This window comes from Talpa occidentalis, unplaced genomic scaffold, assembly GCF_014898055.3.
Source record: "Talpa occidentalis isolate TD23 unplaced genomic scaffold, MPIMG_talOcc4v2.1 talOcc4.6, whole genome shotgun sequence".
NCBI lineage: Eukaryota > Metazoa > Chordata > Mammalia > Eulipotyphla > Talpidae > Talpa > Talpa occidentalis.
This window is the reverse complement of record NW_023604972.1, coordinates 118,422,535-118,448,359: the sequence shown is the minus strand read 5'-3', so window position 1 is coordinate 118,448,359 and position 25,825 is coordinate 118,422,535. Positions and strand designations below refer to the sequence as shown.

Below are 25,825 nucleotides of genomic sequence, written 5' to 3'. Positions count from 1 at the left end.
ACAGGGATATTTCTTCATGAGAATCTCAACATCAGAATGACATTGTCTCTTGAATGTGGACCTTGTTAAGTATCCATTAGACCAAAAAGGCATAACAGCACTCATTAGATTAATAAGGAAATCATTATTTTTTAATTGCTGCAGTTTGACACATGAAATTAATGCCATTTTGCCATGTGGTTATATGAGTCTGTAGTTATTTATAACACATAAATGTGCCCACAAAAGAATGTGCCATGTCTGCAACCATGTGAGACTTTCTTATGCCTTTTGGTTAATTTGGTAAGGATCAAATGTGAATTTGTGTGGGCCCATTCTCTATCAAGTATTATCTAATCACAACACATTATCCCATTTAATTTTCATCACTTTGAGAAAGAGTTCTTTTACAGCTTGACTGCTCTCCTTTGAAAGGCCTTCCTACAAGTTTTACTTTTGACTGGCATCTAGGAACTGGGATTTGTAAAATTGGGAAAGGTTTCCACCATTACCAGAATTAAGAATAGTTCACTTGTCTAAATTATTTGTGCAAATTAATTGGTTTATGTTGCATAACTGCTTTCCTTCTGGATGTTTGGAATTTTATACATGCCACTCAGAGGACACCTACATGATCTGTTATCAATACCAATAAAAAATTTAGGTGCTGGGTCTCCAATGAGTTTCTCCGGTTGTCAACATCTCACATGGGTTCTCTCACTGCTGAGAGAATTAGGACCATTGGTTTTCCGGGACTTGGGCCCCCTGGCCTACCCTTTTCTGATTTAGGTTGTGTCCTGTCATCATAGTCAGAGCTGTGCGTATGAGCCTAAGATGAGTCCTGTGATTCCTCTTTTGTGAACTGTTGAACCTGGGTTGGTCTCGGGGAACCTGAAACACAGAGTAAGTATTTCTTATTAACCACATTATATAGAGAAGGAAACTGTAAAAGTTTAGGAAATCCTAAAGTTCTCATCAAGACTCTCAATAAATCTCAAATATGATTCTGGGGGAGGGTTACTTGACATTCCAGCCTTCCACTACCTTTGAGATGGTTAGAATATATGACCCTCTGCAGGAAAGGTTTGAGACCCCTCCTGTAGATACTTCATGTTAAGTTCTTCTCAGGCAAACTTATTGTCACTTGTAGTGTTTTTATCTCTAGCATATCATTTTTCTAGTCCTGTTATTGTGAATACTCCCTCTAATTCCTAAAAGTCAGAATCACATTTTATATTTCTGATCCTGTGACCTTGGAGAAAAATCACTTCTTTTTTCTCACCTTCAGTTTCCTCATCTGAACTAGCATCCTTACAGGATGATTGCAAATATTAGATGAAATACTATAAATAAAAATCATCAGTCTAAGTAAGAACTCTCATGAAATGAAACTGCTACTACTAGTAACTAGAGTTTCTATAATATCCTATAGTCCTTTTACCTTTTAACACAATGCAACCCTTATTGTACATGCTCAATAAGAAACCATAATTTTTGGGCCTCCCCTAGTGGCTCAGTGAAGCTGTCCACAGCCTCTGCTGCGCTAGTTCGATCCCAGCCAGCCTCAGAGCAACCCACATGGCACGGCAGACCTCTCCTGTCTTGCCCGCTGCTCCCCTTGGCAGTGTACTTCGTCACTTTGTCTGTTCTGTTCCCCGTTGTCTCTGGTGAATCCTCTCACCCTCCCGCACATCTGGTCTATACCCCGGCTCTTGTATAAATAAATAAATCTTAAAAAAAAAAAAAAAGAAACCATTACTTTCTATGTAATGAGAATAGAGTATAGAAAGTAATGAGGATGTCCGTGGGTGGTCAAGAGAATTTGGACCTATTTCTTACCATCTCTGAGTTTCAGCATCCATAATGCTAATACTCTTATAACATTACCTGATCTCTTTGAAGGGACTATCAAAGAATCAGGTACATTTATTCTCAGCTCCTTGGTCCAAAATGGCACTCAAGATCAAGTTGTCTCTTCTAAGCTCCCTAAGCTCCAGCCCTTTATACTACAGCAACCTCCATGCTATGGATTTCTCAGTATGGCAGCCTACTCCGGAAAAAATCATCTAAACATTAGAAATCATTTTGAAGAGACTGTGCTATATCTCAGTGCAATTTCCTAATTACCCACTACAGCCTAGCCCTTGCTTTTATCAGATTGTAACTGACCTAATTTGTAAAGACTCCAGTGAAAGAGTCTCATTAAAAGACTTCATCTCTTTAGCAGCTTCTCTTTTCTTCCACAAAATGATCTAGGTCAAAATGGTCCCATACAGCTAGCTAGAAAAATTACAAAGTCACTCGAGAAACTTCTGAAAGGAGCTTGCACAGACCAGAGATTCTAAAGCTTGGTGACAGAAATGCACTAGCAAGGAGTAGATTTGGGTGTGGTTGGAAGGGGGAAAGTACTTTAAGAAATGCCTAACCAAGCCTAGCACTGGGTAACTCCACCTTCCTTTACAGAAAACTATTAAGAATCCCTAAGCACTGTACTTTAGATAATGATAACCTGTAATTCAGGAGACATTTTATTTTGACCGTGTGCTTCATGCAAAAACATGTACAGTGAAACAATTCCTAATAAAGATTCATTCAATCAACATTTATCAAGACTACTTTGTATAAAACACTACAACCATGGAGGCTAAATACCAAATCAGTTATCTATCCCCATTATAATGATACATAATGAAAAACTTAAAAATCTTAGTAGCACACTATAGTAAGCATTTACTCTTTGTTCATGAACTTGAAGTATCTGAGAAGGTTCCACTTTTGGCAGCAATGGCCTGTGTGTCTCTAGTCTACCTGTCTTTCATCTACTTCTTAGGGTTGGCAGGCTACCCAGGGGAAGTTATTCTCACAACAATGGCAGAAATGCAAGGGACCCTTCGGTAGGGTTTAGGTTCAGAACTGACATCCCATATCCCATATCTTCTATATTATTCTCAGCAAGTTACACAGCCAATTCCAAAGTCAAGGAGTAGAGAAGCATCCTCTGCTCATAAGGAGGCTATGCCAAGTGGATGACTGGAGGAATGAAGAACTGTGGTCAATGTGTCAATCTACTACAGAGTCAGAATAAAACAGACTCCAGGATCCTAGGAATCATCTAGTTTAACCCTCCAATTTTGAAGACAAGAACTCTGATCACCAGAAATGTTAAATTACAACTAGACAGAGGAAATCATTTTTTGCCCACGTACCATGATCTGCTCTCTAAACAATGAGGAGCTTTCAAAGTTTGAGTGACATTGACCATCATAAGCAATATTTAGCTGTTAGATTTTGTTGACAGCCAATGGAGTTGAGACAATCCAGAGGACAATTAAGGTAAGTTTAAACAGAGGCAAGAAAAGAAAGCTGAGACAGAGACAATATCCTGGAGTGCAAACGGACAGCAGGATTGATCATGAAAACTATGATTCAAGATATAACTTAAATCCTCTGAAGGATTATGGGGAAAGACAAAGGTTAAGTCCACTAGAAACAAGAAATGAGTGTTCAAAGGTTGAAAATTCCTTCCTTATTTCTGACGTCCCTGGCCTCTCTGCCTTCTTCGGCAAAACTTCCCATTAAGGATGCTAGAGGGACTTTATCACATTCAGCATCCCCTTCTCTTGGTAGATACCCTGCCCTACCAGATAATGTCACACTTCCATCTCTTCCAGGGAGTCACAATTAGAGTCCCTAGGGTAAGTGAACCTAGCTCTAGGATTTTGTATTAAGAAGCCCATTTGTACCTTTACAAGAAGTTAGAGTGCCATCACCAGTTGTAATGAGCTCATCCAAAGCTTCTTTTCACTTAGAAATTAATATGTAGGGAAAGGAGCTAAATTAATATTAAACATCTAAGCCACTGAGAAAGAACTTCCCATTGTCCAGAGACAATCTTGAAGAAGTGTCTGGAGTTGAGTACCCTTTAAAGGGAAGTCTGAGTGGTCCCCATTCCAAAGATCAAGAAATGTCATGATCTGGATTCCTCAGACTTACTGCTGTTTTAATATGAAGTCTTCTTTGGCAATTCTTACCACATGACATTTAGTATGTTACCTTAGAATTGTTCACTAGTCATAGCTGCAGGGATGTTTCTTTCTCAGCTCTAGGTGAAACTATATAAAATAAAAAAGACCTTCCAGTAATTTAAATAGATGGGATAAACTTTATACATTAATTAAATATCCCTCAGAGCCTATTTACTGCTAGTCTAAACACAATTGAAACCAAATTTGTTAAACCCCTCTTCAACTAAGAGAAAATAAACAGCACAGGGCAAAGATGTATAACTGGCGGGGGCGGGGGTGGGGTTGGGGTTGAAGGCAGGCACACAAACAATGCAAAGAAATGGCAGGAAAAGAAGAAAGATCAAAACTATAAGAATTAGATTAAAAAAATTACACACAGAATTATGATATAATTTAATAATTCTAATTCTGGAAATAAACCCAAAAGAAGTGAAAGCAGGGACTTGTGCAACACTCATAGCAGCGTATTTACAAATAGCCAAGAGGTGGAAGCAACACAGGTATATATTAGTGAATGAATGGACAAAAATAAATGCAATATATCCATAAAACACTATTGTATTATCAGCTTTCACAAGGAAACTCTGACACCTGCTGCAAGATAGAGGAGCCTTTAAAACATGCGAAGCAAAACAAGCCAATCATAGGAAAAAAGTATTGGATGAGTCCACTTGCATGCAGTACAATAGCCAACTCCATCGAGACAGAAGAATGAATGGTGGTTGCCAAGGAATGGAGTGGGGGACTTGGGAGGAATAGGAGTTAAAGTTTAATTGGGTAGAGTTTAGTTTAGCAAGATTAAATAGTTCTAGAGATAAATGGTGCTTGTGGATACCTAAGAATGTGAATGCACTTGATGCTAGAAAACCATACACCTTTAAAATGGCTAAAACAGTAAATTTTATGTTGTATATATTTTACTACAATCAAACACAAGAACTTAAAAATATAAATGTCTGGTCCAGTGAGTGCATGCACAGATTGCACACACAACAGTAGCTCCTTACAAATAGTTGAATAATTCATGCTAATAATAATAATCCCCTACAGGGAATTTGGCTTAGTGATAAAAGCCAGACAGAGAAATACAAACACTGAATGATTTCACTCATGTGGTATATGATGAAAAGAAACAGAGGAACTAAATAAAGCAAAAATAAACTTTTGGACTATGAGACCAATTAGTGGTTACAAAGGGAAGGATAGTTACAAGGGAAGGAAGGTTACAAAGGGAGGGGTATATTAGGAAAAAGAGGACAATGGTGTAGAAAAGGATTAACTTGAACTTTTAATAATGAACTTAATGTTGACACAAAGCATACCTGTATGTTTAGGTAAACATTATTTATATGCATACACCTTATATAATGATATAATGCAATTCTACTTCAATAAGTAATAAAATCATAAGTGATCAATAAAATCATAAAAAATAAAATACTTGATCATAAACATTAAATATGGAAATATGAGTCAAATGCAAATTCAATGAAAATTTGTATTCTTCAAAAACATTAAACAATATACTATTAATTGTAATCTTGCTCATTTATGTTTTTAAGTTATATCTTGTGTGAAGTCAAAATACCAGTTTTATGTGCAACTGTGCTTCCTGATTAAATCGTGTGGTATATTTTACTTCTATGGGCTTCACCTATATCTTTAATGCAATACTGCATGCTGGCTTAGCTAAGGACCTGTCTCCTCTGTTCCCTTATTCTAACCTAGTGCTTAACATAGTTCTCAGTAGCAAGTAATCAATAAGTATTTTTGAATAAGTAAAAAAGCACCATCAGGTCATCCTTAAAATTCCATCATTAAAAAAATTAATGCATGAGTTTGTTTATATATAAATATTAGCTACTATTTGCCAACATATCCAACACAGTACCTAGAATCTAGAAAGTAACCATTGAAAATGATTCTATTTCCTATTTAAGTGAAGAAAATGACATCTAGTAACATGTATTTCTTTCATTTAACTTTCTATTAAAATACTGTCTTAGGGCCTCCCGGGTGGTGCAGTGGATTGAACACAGCGCTGTGAAGCTGTCCACAGTCTCTGCAGCGCTGGTTCGATTCCCAGCCAGAGTCCCACATGGTGCAGCAGACCTCTCCTGTCTCGCCCGCTGCTCCCCTCAGCAGTGTCTTTTGGTCCTTCTGCCTGTTCTGCTCCCTGCTCTATCTCTGGTGAATTCTCTTAACCCTCCCGTGCCTGTACCTCGGTGCTTGTATAGGATTAAAATATATATATATATATATATATATGGTCTTATAGTTTGGAAGAAATACATTTATTATTATTCTTGGCACTATCAAAATGAAATCAAATCATTTTTAGAGTGACAGGAGTCAAAGTTTTTCATACTCTGTTTTGAATTCTGGTGAAAAAGTTCCTTTCAACAGAAATAAAAATGATTTTTACCCAGACATTAACCAAGAAAAAGTCCCCTGAAACCAATATTCTGGGAAAGGTTTTTAACTCTCAATAAAAAGGCAATCAAAATCAAAATGCCATCTTCCAAGGTCAAGGACCAATGCATCATCCATTGAGAGACCCTCTGAGATTCATCATGTAGCAATGTCCTTTTGTTTTTTTTGTTTGTTTGTTTGTTTTTTTAGCATTTTTTTTAACAAATCTTTTATTTATTTATTTATACAAGCACTGGGTACAGTCAGAAGTGCAGGAGGGTGAGAGAATCCACCAGAGCCAGAGCGGGGAGCAGAGCAGACAGAAGGACCGAAATACACTGCTGAGGGGAGCAGCGGGTGGCAGGAGAGGTCTGCGCGCCATGCAGGACCCTCCTCCAGTGGTCGGGGAGCAGCCAGGGATCGAACTGGCGCTGCAGAGGCTGCGGGCAGCTTCGCAACCCAGCGCTCAACCGCTGCGCCACCGGGGAGGCCCAGCAATGTCCTTTTGAATATAACATCAAGATTAAAATTTCCACTTATGCACTTGTGAAGCTGATATAGCTGCACTGAACATTTTTCTCATTTATAACATTTGCTTTTTTCTCATCTGATAGAAAATGGTATCGTGACATTTTTCAGCCAGCAGTAGGCTGCAAAGAAAAAACACAATTTGGGATTTAAGTTATAAAGCAAACTTTGATCTCAGTGTATTTAAGTATCATTAGGGTTAATGTTTTACTTGTTTAAGAATTTCAGAAAACATGTAGGCCCATTTTTAAAGTGGTAGCATAATGAAAAAGTAGGTTAAAACATAAAAATACATGAATACTGATTGTTTCTAAATGGGTTCAGATAAATAAACCGTTTGCTACTTAAACCAGAATAAGAACATAGAAAAAGATAATTTATAATTGTCAATGAAAAGGTTTTTGCAAAAATAATGAAGATTGCTATTTACAAACTTGGAAGAGTTTTATTCAAGATGTAAGATGCAATTCAAAAAACAAAGCCTTGGACTTGAAACATAACAACTCTCTGTCACCTTATACCTCTGTGAGCCCAAGTATTTAATCCCTTAGTTTGCACATCTGTAAAATGGGAATATTGACTGTACAGGATTACAATTAGTACATATTACTCTCAGAAGGCATGTCCTTGATAGTGATTTTACATTTGCTATTACAATTGTCTTTTCCTTGGAGCACAGTGCTATAGTACTTTAGCGAGATCTCCCAGAACTGCACTTCTTTGTGCTGAGAACTCCCCAGACTAGTGAAGACTGGAATCACATATATGGTGCAATACAAACAAATGCCTTTCCATCACCTCTGAAATAACTTCCTCAGACTTCTAGAGTGCATAGTGACTCTAAAACTCAGTAAATATTCTCCAAGCAGATCAGCAACTTTTATAAGGGCCAGGTAAAAGAAGAGATGCTTTCTTTCATTCTTATCCTGGTCGGGGTCTGAAGTTAAGGATGCAGGTCGATAAAGAATGAAATATGGTTGCAAGAACCATTCCTGGTATGAAGAGACTGTTAAAGAAGCTGAGGTTGTATGGAGAAGGTTAAAGAAGAGAGGGATGTTTTGAGGAATAAGCCCCTCAGGTACTGCTTTGCTCCCTTCTCCAACTATAGGAGGAAGATCTGGGACTGAGCCCACAAAAATATCCTTGCAAAAGATGAAAAAGTCAGGTCTTCATCTGGATATTTGGGATTATCTAAGATAAAGAGTGAAACTTCACCTTTTAATTGGCTAGTCAGGATCCAAACTACATAGGCAATGACCCCAGCCATTGTGCCCATGTTCCAAATTTTAAAGTGAAAAACAAAAACTGGAATCCTCCAAAACTTGTTACAACCTGGATCTCAGATATTTCAATAAAAAACAACATCATTCCTCTGGTTTAGGTAAATTCTCCCAAAGTATTTTTCCTTTGTCATCTTTTATAGTTTCCTTTCTTCTACTAGAAATGGAATAGCCTAATCTAGTTGCTTGCCTCCATTTCCAGCCCCTGGATTAGCTCAGAATATATTTATTATTTAGTATGTAATATTTGAATGAATGAATCACGTGCAGGTTATGATACGGTACCACAAATCCATCCAAGAGAAATTTTCCTAGGAATAACTCTAAGCAACGTGAATTCAAACAGTTTACAAACTAGGGAAGATATTTCCAGCACAAGGATTTTGAAATCCTCCCACAAATTACTTCATGAACCCTTACCAGTAGGATACTCAATAGGCAAAGTATATATCATATATCATAAAATCTGAGTTGACTAGGCAAATATATTTTTCCCCAATTGTGGTTTAAAAAAGTGCATAACCTGAAACTTAGCAACTTAGTCACTTTTATGCATAGAGTTCAGTAGTACAATTAACATTGTTATATAACATGCCTCCAGAATGTTGAACCAGCCTTGAGTCCCTGAGATGAAAGCTACTTCATCACGGTGGGTAACTCTCTTAATACACTGCTGCACTCAGTTTGCTAAATTTGTTGAGAATTTTTGCATCTAAATTCATTGGGGATATCAGTCTGGAATTTGGGGGTTTTGTTTGTTTTGTACTGTTTTTGCTTTGTTTCAGCATGAGGGTAATACTGGCTTCATTTTGGGGAGTTTTCCACCCTCTTGAATTTTTTTGAAGCATTCGAGTAGAACAGTAAAGAGGTACTCTTTAAGGATATGCTCAAATTCATTGAAGAAGTTGCCTGGTTCTGGGCTTTTGTTTTAAGGGAGACTTTCTGATTATTCTCAATTTCTGCATTTGTGCCTAGACAGATTAAGTTGTCTATTTCATCCTGGCTCAGTCTTAGAAGGTTGTATAAATCTAAAAATTTCTCTATTTCTTCTAGGTCGTCCAATTTGTTTGCATAGAGACATTTGTTAGAGGTTCTTAGGATCTTTTGTATTCCTTCAGGATCTGTTGTAACCTTACTCTTCCATTTCCAATTCTACTTATACACCTTTATTTTTGAGAACTTTGGCAAAGTGTTTATTCTATATTCCTAGGATTTAAGTTCAACATTTTTTTCTTTTTTCAACCTTTCATTTCATCAGCATTTATAAGCAAATACTGTTCCCAAACACTATAATATACCTCATTACATGGTTTAAATGGCCTTAGATGAATTGTCCATTAACACAATGAAATGTGTAATAAGTGGCTTTAGGGAGGAACACATTATTCAAAAAACTTTTAAACTTAGAGATTTTGTTTTCTCTTTCAAGAATTTTGCTCCACGTCAGACCCTTTGGGTTATTCTGGCATCATGACCACAGGAAAAGCTCAGTGGATCCCATTCTGTGTAAGGATAATAGAATGATAGTAGTCAGGAGTCTGCTTGTCTTCTGTTATAGGAAATCAGGCTCAATAATACATTGGCACAAGAGAAAAATAAGTTACATCTGCTGATATACCCAAATATGGTTCTTAATCTAACAGCCTTAAAGGTAACATTCAGGTTCTAAATAAAAATGGACTTTGGCCCCGCTGTATTCAATTTCCAGTTCATATCCCACCTGTTAGATGACAATGCTGAATCCTTTTAGGCAACTAAACAATAAATAAAACATATAAAAATGAAGGTCACAGGCCAAAAACATACTATAGATCGAGGACAGACAAGATAGAACTAGTGATAAATAGGAAGTAGATTTAGTTTATTCAATCTGTCAAGAATTCACTAGGTAACCCATAACTCATTCATTTCAAACTTACTAGCTGTCAGGCACCATGTGAAACATTGCACACCAGTTATTCCATTTACTTCACACAACAATCCTACAAAAATGGGTGCTATTCCTACCACTATTTTCATGTAAGAAACTGATATTCAAAGAACGTAAGAAACATACCCCAAATGACAAAGTCTCTTTGAACCAAAAATGGTATTTGAGGTCATCTGACTCAAACACTGTGTCAATGCAGAGGTCTGGAAGATAACCATCCAGTTTCTCTTTACACTTCCACTAGGAAGGGGGAGTTCAGCAATTAAAAATCATACTGATAAATGTTTCTACCTTTGCTTTCAGTTTTGCAAAACCTTCATCCCTTTAATTTCTATTTTTCAGTGGCTTTAATTTAAAACTCCAGAGGCTCTCCTTAGTGTGTTTGAAAGAGGTACCATATTCCTATATGACTTGGCTTCCAGAAACTTCAGAGTGAATGGCTTGAAAATGTCCTCCCAAATCCCTTGTTCCCCGCCACACGGTGCAGCTTCCCAAAGTCTCTGGAAAATAACTCAGTCCCATGTTGCATATTCTGGATCAGCCTAATACAGTGTCAAGAATTTGCCCATTCCTTGCTAATGAACTACAGTATTTCCTCACTTATCAAGATATTCTTGGAAACTTGTGACTTAAAAGTTAAAGAATGTATAACAAAACCAATTTACCATAGGCTAACAGATAGGAATAAGAGTTAAGTTCCATTAACATATTTTGGGTCACACACACACACAAAAAAAAATCACCAATTTTCCAAATAAACCAAAATGCTTCAAATATTAAACAATAATTTGTACTCATCCATGCAATCATTTTCCAACACTCTTTCTCCAATTCAGGGTTGCAGGAAGCCAGCGCTTGTCCTGACAGCTCAGGGCACAAGGCAGGACTCACCCCTGGACAGGGCATCCTTCCATCACAGGATCCCTCATACACCTGCCTGTATTCATGAAGATCGGAACAATGGAGACACATCAATGAACCTAGAATGCACATCTTTGGGGTGTAGGAGGAAATCTGATACAGACAATTGTCCTGGCTAGGAGTTTTCTTTCTCTCTCATCAATATAATGAGAACGCAACATTATTTGGACCAGTAGCATGTCTGGTGACGTAGCCCAAGTTCTCATGCACGTTACTCCTGCCATGTCACACTACTGACCTAAGGCAGCTCCCAGCTGGCTGTTACCCTAGGTCTTTTTGTCATGAGCCACAGTTAAGTCAGTTAGTTATTTGTTGACCTTTCTTTACGTATTTTATATTCCAATTTTTTTTTTAAATTTCACTCTGCTAAAGCTCATCAGAATAGCTCCACTAAGCAAAGAAAGTTTGTTCAATAAATGGTGCTGGGAAAACTGGGTCGCTACATGCAAAAGAATGAAGCTTGACTACTACCTACACCATGCACAAAAACCAACTCAAAATGGATTAAAGAAGTAGACATAAGACCTGAAACCATAAAATACATAGAAGGAAATATAGGCAAAAAATGCCATGATATGCACATCAAAGACATCTTTACAGACACATCACCCAAAGCAGTGATAGTGAAGGCAAAGATAAACAGCTGGGACTACATCAAATCAAAGAGCTTCTGCACAGCAAAAGAGACAATAACAAAAACAAAGAGAAAACCCCACCGACTGGGAGAACGTTTTTGCACACAACACTAATGATAAAGGACTGATCACAAAAATCTGCAAAAAGCTGATGAGACTCAACAATAACAAAGAAAATAATCCAGTCAAAAATGGCAGAAGAGCTAAAAAGAAACTTCTCTGAAGAGGAAATGCAAATGGCCAACAGGCATATGAAAAAATGTTCAACATCACTTATAATCAGGGAAATGCAAATCAAATGCAAATGCAAATCATCTTACCCCAGTGAGAATGGCACATATTAAAAAAACTAGCAACAACAAATGTTGGCGAGGGTGTGGAGAAAAAGGAACTCTCCTGCACTGTTGATGGGAGTGCAAACTGGTCCAACCACTATGGAGAGCTGTGTGGAGATTTCTGGACCTACTAAACATAGAGCTTCCATATGATCTAGCAATTCCACTCCTAGGTATTTACCCAAAGGACACAGAAACATCAATTCCAAAGAGCACCTGCACCCCTATGTTTATAGCAGCACTATCTACAATAGCTAAGCTTAGGAAACAACCCAAATGCCCAAAAATAGATGACTGGATCAAGAAGATGTGGTACATATACACCATGGAATATTACTCAGCATTCAAAAAAGATAAACACATGCAATTTGCAGCAACATGGATGGCGCTGGAAGGGATCATGCTCAGCGAAATAAGCCAAAAAGAAAAAGAAAAATACCGGATGGTCTCACTCATAGCAGGAATCTAGAAAACTTAAATAAGGGACCAGGAAAATGAATAACTATAAGAAAGTGAAAATCAAAATCAACAAACAACTATGAACCAGAGACACTCTATGGGGGTGAGGGGCAGGGCAAGGAGGGATTGGGATCAAAATAAGGGGGTTGTAATTGTATGGGGAATATAAAAATAAAATTTAAGTTTAAAAAAAAAAAAGAATAGCTCCACTAATCTTCAAGTCTATTAAACATTTTAAAATTAAGGTCCTATTACCTAATGTGTCAATCAGCCTGTAACAACTGCTAGTTTTCTAGCAGAGAGAGCTCGGTCAGGCTCAAAGTATTTTAGGACTGGATGGAAAGAATCATACAGCATTCTCTCATTCTAGACAATGAGGATGGTCTCGGCCTGAAAATTTAATTTTAGAGAGAAAGTCTACTCATCTAAGGTGATATCCAAAGTTCAGAGTTAACTAGCAAATTTCATGCAAGGAAATTCAACCTAGCTAAAACTTCACTGTGTTTCTAGAAGCAGATTTCCCATTATCAGACATTTGAAATCAGAATCCACATTTTAATTATGCCTCCTCTGCCTCAATTAGGTTGGGCTTATTTCTTTGTGTCATCTATTAATTTCACACTGTCTTCCTTGTACTACTTCTAGCACCAAGCATAGCAGAGAGACCTAGTAGTGTTCATTATTTTAGTTTCAGTTCTTTCTTGATTTCAGCCATGTTGACATATTTCCACAATTAAAATGCAAGCTCTTATACCTTTTGTAAATGCATTTTAAATCTATTATATGGTTTCTTAGATGGGTTCTCCTTTTCTGATTTGTAATTATTGTGTATACTTTTGTAATATTTCAAAGGGACTTCCCATACGCCTTTTATAGATGCTAACAAAATAATAAAAGTATTATTCAAAATAATTGTGAGGTGAACATTATTACTATATTTGGGTTAAATAAGTCATACGACAGCCAACTTACAGAATACAAACTTAAAATCCAAAATGGTATATAAGATAGCATAACCTTTTGTTTATTTTTTACCTGAAGGCACGTCCAATTAGCTATTTCTTCAAGTATTTTGATGCACAATAATCATTAAGCATATAAACATAGAAATGATAAGAGAATTGGTTGACTATGTAGCAGCATCATTGTTGAAATGGTGAAAAATGATATAAAACAAATTCCTATTTTACTTTGTCTGGTAGTCATGTGCCAGTATACTCTTTATTATTAAAGTTCACTGAGTTCATCACATTGCTGAAATTAATCTGCTTTTGTTCAGGACATGTTAAAGAATTTGAATAATAGAGCTAACTTGTGACTTGGATACTTTCTCTGGGTTGCCTTATTCTCAAATCAACAGAACAGAAATCTTTGTACAGGATCAGATGGCTTTGCATCTGATAGTCAACAAATATTAATTGCACATTGACTCTAGGTCAGACATATTCTGGGCACCAGAAAAGGTTCAGACAAATTCCTGTGCTTAAGGAAGCCATAAGAATAAAAAGGATTTAAAAGTTTTCCAAGGACACATAAATAAAAAAGACTAAAAAGGGCTACTATGAGCAAATATATTCCAACCAACTGAACAATCTAGAAAGACTGATAAATTACTAAAAATATACAACTTACCAGGACTGAATCATAAAGAAATAGAAAATCTGAATGTATCTTTAACTAATATGGAAATTGAATCATTAACCCCTATGGAAAATTCATAGAAATAGAAACAACCTTAAGATTCCAGAGTACTCACAAAGGACCTCAAATAATCAAAACAGAATGGAGACCCCAGAAATAAATCCAAACATATACATAGTCAGCCAACCGATCTTCCACAGGATACCAAGAATATGTAATGGTGAGAGGACAGTCTCTTCAATGATGTGCTTGAAAAACAAAGTGTCTAAATGCAAAAGAATAAAATTGGACCCTTATTTTACACCATACACAAAAGATTTAAATGTCAGACCTGAAACTATAAAATTCCCAGAAGAAAACATAGGGGGAAAACTTCTGGACATTGGTTTTGTCAATAATTTCCTGGACAAGTCACCAAATGCACAGCAACAACAACAAAAACAGACAAGAATAATCACATCAAACTAAAATTTCTGCATAATTAAAAAAATTGATATAGCAAAAAGGGAGAATATATTTACAAACTACATAATGCTAAGAAATTAATTTCCAAAACATAGAATGAGCTCTGTTAATCCAACAGCTGAAAATCCAAATAACCAAATACAAAAGGACTATGGTAGAGGATTATGGGTGCTAGGTGGTAGGTGTGAGGTGGTAACATATATCTAAGGAGATGTAAACCTGTACCAGTGAATCATATGCAGAGTGTTATGCCAATGTTACCTAAACAAAAAATAATTTGAAAAAATGAGCAAAATACTTGAATAAAGATGTCTCCAAAAAAAAAGACATACAAATAGTACACAGGTATATGAAAAGATGATCAATATGACTAATTATCGGGAAATTAAAATCAAAACAACAGTGAGATATCACTACATATGTATTCAGACAGTTACTAGCAAAAAACAAACCAAAATCAAAAGCCCAGAAAATAACATGTGTCATTGAAGATGTAAAGAAATTGGAACCTTGCTTCACTGTTGGTAGAAATGTAATATCCTGCAGCTGCTACTGAAAAAAATATGGAGGTTCCTCAAAATAATTTAAATATAATGGCCATATGATCCAGCAATCTCACTTTTTATTTATCCAAGATATTTGAAATTGGGCTCTCAAAAAAAATTAGTGTCTTTGTTTACAATAGCTAAGATATGGGAACCACCTAAATGTCCATGAAAAAATGAGTAGATTTGGGGCCTCCCTGATGGCGCAGGCAGTTGGGCGCAGCGCTTTGAAGCTGTCCGCAGCCTCTGCAGTGCCAGTTCCATCCCCGTGGGCCGCAGAGCAACCCACATGGAGAGTTGACCTCTCCTGTCTCGCCCGCTGCTCCCCTCAGCAGTGTATTTCAGTCAGTCTGCCTGTTCTGTTCCCCACTCTGTCTGTGGTGAATTCTCTCACCCTCCCGCACATCTGGCCTATACTCCGATTCTTGTATAAATAAAATAAATCTTAAAAAATAAAAAATAAAGATGAATAGATTAAAAAAAAAGATGTGTGGATAAGCAAAAGTGTTGTTTACGTAACAATGGAATATTTTTCAATCATGGAAAAGAAAGGCAATCCTGCCTCATACTATAGTGTGAATGACTGCTGAGGACAGTATGTTAAGTGAAATAAGCCTATTTAGAACAAATACTACATGATTCTATCTATATGAGGTATCTAAAGTAGTCAAAATTACCAAAAGAGATAGCAGAATGGATTGGTCTAAGCACATCAAATGATGCTGAGAGATAAACTAAGGTGATAGGGAATTAATCACTAGCTTTGGTAAAATATACATTATTGGCAACTTTAATTTAAAAATGTTTAGTGCAGTGGTGGGCAAATAATGAGATTAGTATAGGCTTGTGAGAGAAAGGGAAATAACCTGAACACAGAGAGTGGATATATTTACAAATATTAGCGAAATAGTGCAAAGGATAGAGAAGCAGGCATGGAGTGAAAAAGGACTTTTTTTTAAAAGGGTAACTAACATCTGTGTGCTGACTGGAATGATCTGATAGAGGTAGAGAAAAATGCTGATACAGGAGAGAGAGGTATAAATTCAGGCGCAAACTTGGAAGAGATTTGAGTAGGTGGGATCCAGATCATACATGTAGAAGCTGTATGGAGGTAGGATAAGCTCCATGTTTTCTTTTTACCTAAATAAGATGCAGAATATTCAGAAATGGATGGAGGTATGCTGCTTGATTAATGGTGGGCAACTGGAGAACTTCCTGTCTGTTTGCATCTTTTTTTTTTTTATGTAATACAAGAGGAAATATGATCAATTTGGAGCGAGGCGAGAAGGAGGTATTGATTTCCGCATCAAAAAGAACTATGAAATTATCACCTCAAAGAACAGGAAAATAAATTCACTAGGGACATGAAGTAAAATTGTCTAGCAATTATTGAAGGCACAACTAGATTCATGGTCAAAATTTTCTAGTGAATGCAGGCATCTGAGCTGTGCAATTTTTTTCCAGCAATGTTTGAGCCTCTGAAGTTTCCTGGGGTAGGAACAGGTGGAAAATAGGATTTAACTGACTTGGAATTTTCCCAGGGTAATCATAAGAGGAAACAGTAAGACAAGAGAATTAAGGACATCTTCTAAGAGTGGCATCTACTGCTACAGCAAGGAATTTAAGCTGATACAAAGAGAAATAAGGACATGAGAGAGTGATGAAGACCAAACAAAATCTTTCAGGTCTGTATCCTTTGTTTCTAGCAAAATTCAAGACTCAATCTTTACATCCCTCTGACCACATTTTTCCTTAGAAAAGTCCAGGGCTGGTCATGGCAGGAGTGTGTTTAGAGCTAATGTACTGAGGCAGGATCCTCCTCTTTCTTCCACCTTCCCCTCCACAGGGCAACAAGGATGTATGCATGAGAAAACATTGAGATAAATTCCCATTTACCTATCAGGACTCCTTCAAAGTACATCTTCCTCTTCATTACCCAACAAGTCAGTGGGGGGGTCTTCAGTAAAGCTGAGCCTTTCATCATGGTTCACTTTACTTTATGAAATAAAAATCCTTCAGGTCAATCAAGGCACCATCATTTACAACATTGACTGAGGATAAACATGACTGCTTCATAAAAATTAATTTACAGGAAGAATTCTTCTAAGTCAAACATAATACTATCTGGCATTTAAGACAGAGTGGTGTAAGAGCTGTCCACTCCCAGGATCTGTAATGAAATACAGGAACATAACAAGAGCACATCTAACAAATCAATGGGCCATCTGTTTCAGTACCTGAACACCGGAGGTGACTAATCCTGGCTGCTTCTCAAGAACATTTAACCATCTCCTCCTGACCCTCTTCCTAACCTATCATCCTCGTAATAGAGCATAATAAAAGCACATGGTGCTGTAGAAAGCTTCTGGTGGCAGAGTCCCGTCTGAACCATGGTGCATTTTTCTCTCACTTTTTTCTGCCTTCTAAAATCTATGATTTACCTATATTTGAAGCCCCCAATTTTCTGAGACTGATTCTTCCCAGAGCCAGAGAGAGAAGAGAATATAAAAGCTTGATGAAAATATCAAATTTAATGATTGTTTCTAGCAGTTCTCTGTGTGCCCATCTAGGGAAAATGTCCTCTAGTTTCCAAAAACTAATGCTTGTGGGTAAGAGGCAGCCTCATTGGTGGTAATAGGTGCAATTTCCAGATTAACAGAGCTGATGCCTTTAACAATAATTAAAATATGTGCATTCATGTGTATGTAAGATTTAATCTTTTTCTTTTGAAGGCTCAGCACATATCATTTTTTTTTCTATGAATGTGCAATACAGCAGAGCTATTAGGGATTGCTGTAGATATATCAGCTATTTAAAAGCTCTATATTGTTCCAGGATGCTCAGTGGAAACAATATGGGGCCCAGCTGAAGGCTTACTCTGGATTTGCCAAAAGGAATGATTAATTAGGTAGCATCCATTAGATATTTACTTACAGGAAAAAATCGAGATGCTTCTTGGAAGAGAAGTTATCTAAAGAGCAAGTTGATATATGCGATGCTTGTATGCGGGCATATACACACAAAGTGAGCTAACACTGAGGTTGTAACAGACTATAGAATAAAATCTATCATAATGTTACCCTCTGTCCAGTCCTCATTAGTTCATACATGAGTTCTAGGACAAGGGTACAACAACAAAATAATCAATGTAAATTCAAAGAACTCTTTTGTTACCTCCCTATCAGGCAAAATGATCACTCTGGCTTCAGCAAGAGCAGTAGTAGAAGTTGGCACCAGCAGTTCGCACATTTCTGGGTGCCATTGATCACAGTGGAATCCAATGCCCTTGTTACATATTACCATTTCGATACTAGGTCTCTGCAGACATAGCCAGGACCCAGGTGGGACTGTGGGCAGCAGTGTTTTGGGTGTACAAGTGCTACAGATGCATAGTTCCTAACACGTTCAAGCACTACAGAACCAAATTCTAAAACAGGAAGAAAAATGGCTGATAGCATGTGGCAGCCCCCCAAACTGGCTTATAAACTGTATTTGAGAATTTGTCCAGAGATTTCCAGAACTACCTCTAAGTCTATTAAGGAAGTAATTGGGAGAAGCTGAAACTGACAGCATAACTCTGATTTTACTTTTGGACTGGCAGGATTTAGGGAAGCCACCTTTCATCTCCCTGTGTCTTCATCTGTTAGTCTTCCCTCAAGAATATTCCCCACTGTCATTATTAATGTAAGGCACTCAACAATCTTATTGATCCTCTACGTGATTTAGTTTTCCTATTTTGATGGAGTAGGGTCAGAATTAAATACGAGAAAATAATGACTAAGAAGGTGAGAAATTTTCATATGATTAAAGTGTATGATGCATAACATAAACAATGTGGTTCCATTTTAGTAAATTTAAGGGTTTCTATATTTGGTTTTGGGGATTCAACTATTTTCAAACAATGATTATAACAAATAACTAAAATTCAAAGAGTGAATAAACCATCCTTCAAATAAATAATACATGATTGGCAAATGAAAACAAGATTGAACATTTTCTATTAATAATCAACTTAATGTTTATCTTTGTTTTAGATGTCTTTCTAATATTGGTTATCACTGCATTTTGCATTCATCATGCCACTGTTACTCAAGAGTAGAGTTGAAAAGATTTAACTTAAACATAAGTTGAATGACTCTGCAATGTTTAATTATAACAAAAGTAGCTGGGCCTCCTAAGTAACAAAGAATGAAACCCAATGGACAAAGAACCAAGCCAGAGATGCTTTCTAAATTCTCATTAATGACCACTAGCATCACCAGATGGTCAGATTTTAAGTGCTGTTAATGACTGATCTCAATGAACAGGAGAACTTTAAGGAAATAAGGGGAAATGTTTTACATTTATCACAGTGATTTAATTTGAACACTTACACAGCAATTAAATAATATGTATTGTTCACGGTACATGACAAACTATATCAGAAATGTTCCCAACCTGGGTCATTAATCTTGAATCAAATATGAGGTTCTGGCTGTAAGGCTGATTGTAAATTTGAATGCATATGGAAAGCCACACTACATAGTCCAATGGGAAGAGCTTAGTCAAAGAGCTATATTTAAATGTGGCTCTGACACTTCCATAAAGTATCCTCTTAGAGATACCCTAAAGCAGTGTTTCTCAAACTTTAACTGTGTATGTAAATGACCTGGGAATCTTGTTAAGGTGAAACTAACTAAACAGGTCCAAGAAGTGGGATCTAAGAAGTTGCAATTCTAGCAAACTCCCATTTACGTTGACGCTGCTCATCCCTGAACCAGCTATGAGTAGCAAGGCCTCAGAAGTTTATTGAGAAAATATATGAAAATCACATGTGTATATCAGAAAACTTTCTAAACTGTGAAATGACATTGGAATCACTTGATGATTCAGTTTAACTCATCAAGAAAAAGTCACAGTAGAATAAATTCTGTTCCAGATAATCTTCAATTTTTCCCTTTTAGGAAAATAAAAAAACCTGAAAATTGGAAAGGCAAGATTCATGCTGAAGAACTGCATTGGTCTTTGATTGCATAGAAATCTGAACTTGAACAACACTATCCTGACTAAAAGGATGTAAAATAAATTCTGCCTTTTAAAAGAAATTCATACAATCAGATCCAGTTCCAGATTTGTCCTGTTGTCTCATCCCAATCAAAACAGCAATAGTAAATGACAAGGAAAGGGAAGAAGACAGTTGGCTCCAGGAACAACTGCAATAACAAGAAGAGATTTCTGTGAGGGAAGAAATTAAATAAATAATAAAAGCAGACACAAGAACCCAGAGATAAGTTTCTCAAGTAAAATTCCTTATTTTCATGGATGTTGGCATTTTCTCTATTCCTTATCTAAAGCACCATCAGCAATACCCATTCAAGGAACATACACTGTCTCTGAGGTTGCAGTTCCAAACATTTTGACCAATCTTTCATTATCACATGGTCAGTTTGCCATGTGAGGAAGACTTTCATCACACAACAGCAAGTGCATAGCAGACCCTGCCAGAATAAAAACCCTTCCCTGATCTTTAAGATTTGAGATAAAGGCCACAGACCCAGATCACCAACACCCTATAACTCAAGCAATGGCTGGCTTGCTCCCACAAGGAATCTCTTTACCATAGTACTGATTATGGAATTATAACTCTGCTTCAGAGATTTAGAAATTCATCAAACTCACTTCACCAGTATATTATACTTTGCCCTCCTATTTCTATCCCTGTAAATGCTCTCACTCATGTGTGGTGAGAGGAAGCATCATTTATAACCCCAAGTGTTATTAAACAAATGTATATGAATAAAAACGGGCTTGGTGTCATCAGAGAGCAGAAATGATAAATGCTTGTTTGTCAATGTATCTGACAGTACCATTCCTTTGAAAACTAAATTGAAAGTAAAACTACTAATCCCAATTATTAATTGTATTCCTTAGTCCTCAGTCAATACCAAATATGAGGTCACTTACATGCAAAACAATCACTCAGAGATTTGGTTCTGAAAGCACTCAAGAAGCCGACAAATGAGAAATGTTGAGATGCCAGAACTGCACACACAGCAGGGACTATCACACCCGCAAGTTGTTCTGCTCACCAGCCCTGCGTAATCTGGGTCAGCTGCCCCAAGGGGAAGCCTCATAATCAGGCACTCTTCACTCTCCAGTTGCTTCACCTAAGAAAACCTGAAGCTTTGAGGATGACCAAGCAGCAGTTTCCTTCCACAGAAACACTTGTGTGGTGCATCAGGAGTGGTTTTAAATGGTGGAGATAATTACTTAATTCAAGCTGTAGCAACTGGCCAAGTAAACATGTAGCAGGCAGGAAGCTATTAGCATGATTTTAAGGCAATTATTCCATTAGTGTTTAATAGTCTCCAATTAGACTGCTCTATCGAAGTTTGAATGTCTTTTTTTCCTCCAATAATTCACACAGTTGAGTAATACAGAGATACTAAACTCATTTTAAATGTGTGTGTATTCCCTAAGACTATATATATACCTCAAACCTACTTTACAGAATCATGGGGGAATTCAAGGATATAGATTTGGAAAAAAAATATTTTCCTGAGAAGTGTTTGGGAAGACAGTGGGAGGCCTGCAAGGGACCCTACAAGTATAAAAGTAGAGGGGCTGGGGAAGCAATGGAAATTTCTGGCTTATCCCATGCCACCAACTTTATGTCCTACTCTAAGATAACCAGAATAGCAAAGTCTCTGAACTCAGTTTCTTACTTTGTTCCATGGGAAGAAGAGGAAAGTTGTCTGGTTCCTGCTAACATCTGTTTCCTTTTTTTTTTTTTTTTTTTTTTTTTTTGCCTCTTGTTGCTGCTGAATCATCCAGATACAACCCCAAATTATTTCCCTCCAAAATTCCTAAATCTTCCTTAGGACTGCTATAGTTGAATCACCGGTTGACAGTTCATAGTTACCTTCACAGAGATTCAAATATGGTAATTATGTGATGGAGATAGTAGTACCAGCACTGCCAGCTTCACAAGATTTGGGGAAGGATTACGTGATCTCATGTACATACTGAGTCTTTGAAAAGTTATGAATTGGGGCCTCCCTGGTGGTGTAGGGGTTAAGTCGCAGCACTCTGAAGCAATCTGCAGCCAATGCAGCACAAGTTCCATCTCCAGCCAGGAAGGTGGCCCACATGGTGCAGCAGACCTCTCCTGACTTGCCCACTGCTCCCCTCAGCAGTGTATTTCAGGAGATCCACCTGTTCTGCTCCCCACTCTGTCTCTGGTGAGTCCTCTCACTACCCCACCCCCCCCCACCCCCGCACCGCACCTCTGGCCTATTCCCCAGCTCTTTAAATAAATAAATAAATTTAAATAAATTTAAAAAAATAAATAAATTTAAAAAAAGAAAAGAAAAGTAATGAATTGCAGAAAAGTAAGATAGATTCAGACATGGTATCATATTATCCCTCAGAACTAGCAATGTGAACTGTATCTCTAGAGGGTTGCTTATTAGAGTCCTTAACCTTCTTTGCTTCTGTGTGTGGAGAAATGCTCAGGTGAGAGCATGTGGAAGTAACTTTCTAATAAGCAAAAGGGAGAAAAAAAAAAAAAGGAAGGAAGGAAGAAAAGAGACTAGGAATGCCTGTGGAAGTGACCATGTAATTTTGCCAGCAAAGTTGTGTACTTTCTACTGTGCCCAAAAAAAGAGCAATCGCGGTGCTGGCCCAGGTTGTGTGGCAGCTGGAGAAGCTGGGTTGTTCTTTTCCTTGGAGATACCTGGGCTCTTGGGAAGGTACGTCCTAAAGAAGGATAAAAGGAGACAAACCTTTCCTTCCTGAGGTTGGCGCTCACGGTGTTTAGACTGTGCCTGTCACGGTGGCCATTCACTTGCCTAATGGCCACTGACTTGAATTAAGGATCATCTCTACTTCTGCAGGTTACAGCCTCTTGGGATTTTCAAGGAACCATTCTTTTCCTCTCCACCTCCCCCGGCCCCATTTCTTTAGTGTTATGATTTCCCCCAGTGGCTGCGAGGGGGCGCTGGATGGGTCAGATCGAGAAGAGGTATACCACCAGGTTGAACCTGAAAATCCACGAAGCTCTAGGCTGGGGACAGACTACCTGTCGGGAATGCGCCCTCGAGCCGGACCTGGATCTCAGGAGTCCGCTCTCTCAGCCCAAGTGAAGAGTCAAATTGATACGAGCGTATGGTGGTGTCCCCAACCGTGACCCGGGGAAACTGTCCTGAAAGAAGCCTCCCTCCCGCACACCTGAGCTTAGGGCTGCTGCGCGCTCGCTCTCCAGACACCTGCCCATTCCTCGGGTTCAAGCCTCGCGCACCAAGCCAGCCGAAGCCTCTGGAACGCTCCAGTGTCTTCCTCGCTTCCCCCCGCCTTCCTGCCTTCCATGCAGTCTGGACACGGCGCAGTCACCTTTCTCCTGCGGAGCTCGGCGGGTTCACCCCACCCTCGGCTGCAGCTCAAGCAGGTCTCCCCGCCGGGCTTCAGTCCCGAGCCGCAAACGCACTGTCGGACAGGTTTGCTCTCCCGACCCGGGCGCTCTGGGTACTAACAGCACTTGGACCAGACTCCAGAGCCGGCCCCCCAGACCAGGCCCGCGGAGTCCACGCACCAGGAAGGCGGCCCCCGCCTTTCGCCCCTCTCGCTCCCAGCCAAGGGCAGCGACCACGCCGCCACCGGTCCCTCAACTTTCATCACTCTCGGGGAAGTGCTTTGTCTCTTTAAAGGAGACTGGGGGGCGAATATTAATGACTCGGGTAGATTCTAATCAAGATCTACAAACCCGCTCGATCCTGTGGCAGAGAATGAGTCGGGAGTCCACGAGCCGAGCCCTTAGGGCGCACGCAGCCTGTGCTCGCCGCGCGCGGCCACCCCCAGACCCTGATATCGCCCCTACGCCCCAAGTCTGCAGGGAAAATCGGGGTGGGGGGTATGAGGCATCGTCGTAGAGTCCAACCTTCCCCCTGGCCCCGTTCTCGCAGCGCAGCTGCTTCCAAAGACCAGCGGGAAGGCAGGCAGTCACCTTGACTCCCGCGCCATGGTCCCCAGAGGTTTGGAAAATGCCAGGAGGCCGGAGGCTCCTGGGGCGCTCGCCGGACCCGCGATCCACCCCGGAGATGAGTTTCCCTCCCGCGGGCACGGTGGCAAGTTACCACTTAGTGGCAGATGAAGCAGGGCGGGGCAGGTGGAGCGGGCGCCGGGCGCATAGCCGGCAGCCCCTGCGCGCCTACCTGGGATGGCTAAATTGGTGAGGGGGATGCTGTGGATGCTCTCGGGCAGAGTTGCCATCCAGTCGGCGAATTTCAGCTCGTTCTTCCCCTGAGACGAGGCCATCGTGCCGGTCGCCGCGCCGCGCGCTGGTCCCCGCGCTCCTGGGCAGGCTGGCTGGCTGCAGCCGCTAAGCCAGGGTTTGCTCCAGCCCCGCTAGAGTTTACACTCGCTCTGCGCCACACCCACAGGGTGGCGCAGACACATGCTAATTTTAATAATTATTCAAAACACCCCATGCTCCCTGAGTGCCTCCGCCAGACTCCGCTGGAGCTTTTGTTCCTGACGTGCGCGCTCAGCTCTGTCCTCCTATGGCTCGCTCCCGACTCCCTCCTCCCGCCTCATCCTTCCTCTGCGTCTTGGCCTTTTCTCGCCATTCATCCGTCTGCCTTGCCCAGGGTCTTTCTGGGCCCTTTGATGTGACTTCCTGGTCCTCTTTGTATAAAAGAGTCTTGCAGTTGAACCTAAAATCTTAGTAGACTTTGGGATGGTATCATCTTCCAGGGAGAGAACTCTCAACCTGGCTTTCCAGACTTTCCATTCTTACCAAGCTGTAACCGTTTAGGTCAGCTTAGCTTTGCAAGCTGTAACCGTTTAGGTCAGCTTAGCTGGACCCTTCCTGCTTATACCAAAATGGTGGTCTTGATCTACCACTTTGCCTAAATTTTGGAGTTGATAAGTGAGTTGCTAGCAAAGGGCAGTGCCATCTAGGTGGTTGATACTTAATCTTACTCCTTGGCATCCTGTTGCAGACATTCTAAGGTAAAGAAGCACTTCATCTCCTTCACTTCCCTGAGGACACTATGTTATTTCTGTGGAGAAAGCTGCCTGTCTCTAGGTCATTTTTTGTGGTGCTCAGCACAAGACTGATGCCTAGTGCTAGAAAAAAATCACCACATTTCCCAGTGACACTCTGTAATTATTGCCAGTAGCATTTGGTGGAATTTATTTGGCACCATTCAAAATGATCTATGCGATTGTCTGAATTTTCATTCCTTGGCAGACTAGAGAGATGTGCCTTTCTCAAGAGAAATCACTCATTGAGCTTCCAAAGAACTGTCTTGGTCCACCTGCTCTCAAATGGGAAAGAGAAGAGAATGAAGTCTTACAAATGTAATGAGTCTAGAGATGGCCTGACTGGAAATACATATGCAGTGAAATGAAAATGTGCTAGATCTCTGCAACCCAGAAAATATAGATGCAATAGAGGTGTTTCTATTCCTTGATCCAAAAGTATGTAAATCCTTTTCCGAAAGTAAATGCCATTTGGTTGGGGGCATGAAAACCAATGTAGGAGAGAGAACAATAAAACATGAGAGTAATCATTTCATTTCAATAAACTACATAGCATAAAAAAAATGACTGCTTTTATTATCATACAAGGATGCAAATCCCAAATATTGATTCCAAATGAGCAGCAATGTGGAAAAGTTGGAGAAGAGGTA

The 25,825-nt window shown here is 39.1% G+C and overlaps 1 protein-coding gene across 1 annotated transcript in view; it reads right to left on the bottom strand.

Moving 5' to 3' along the window:
• The window catches only part of PLCXD3 (phosphatidylinositol specific phospholipase C X domain containing 3), a 136,524-nt gene extending 111,988 nt beyond the window's left edge, over positions 1-24,536 (bottom strand). Inside the window, exon 1 of the mRNA XM_037529503.2 lies at positions 24,344-24,536. Coding sequence (XP_037385400.1) covers positions 24,344-24,446 — 103 coding nt within the window. The 5' untranslated portion in view covers positions 24,447-24,536. The remainder of the gene's footprint in view (positions 1-24,343) is intronic.
• Positions 24,537-25,825: the final 1,289 nt, after the last annotated feature.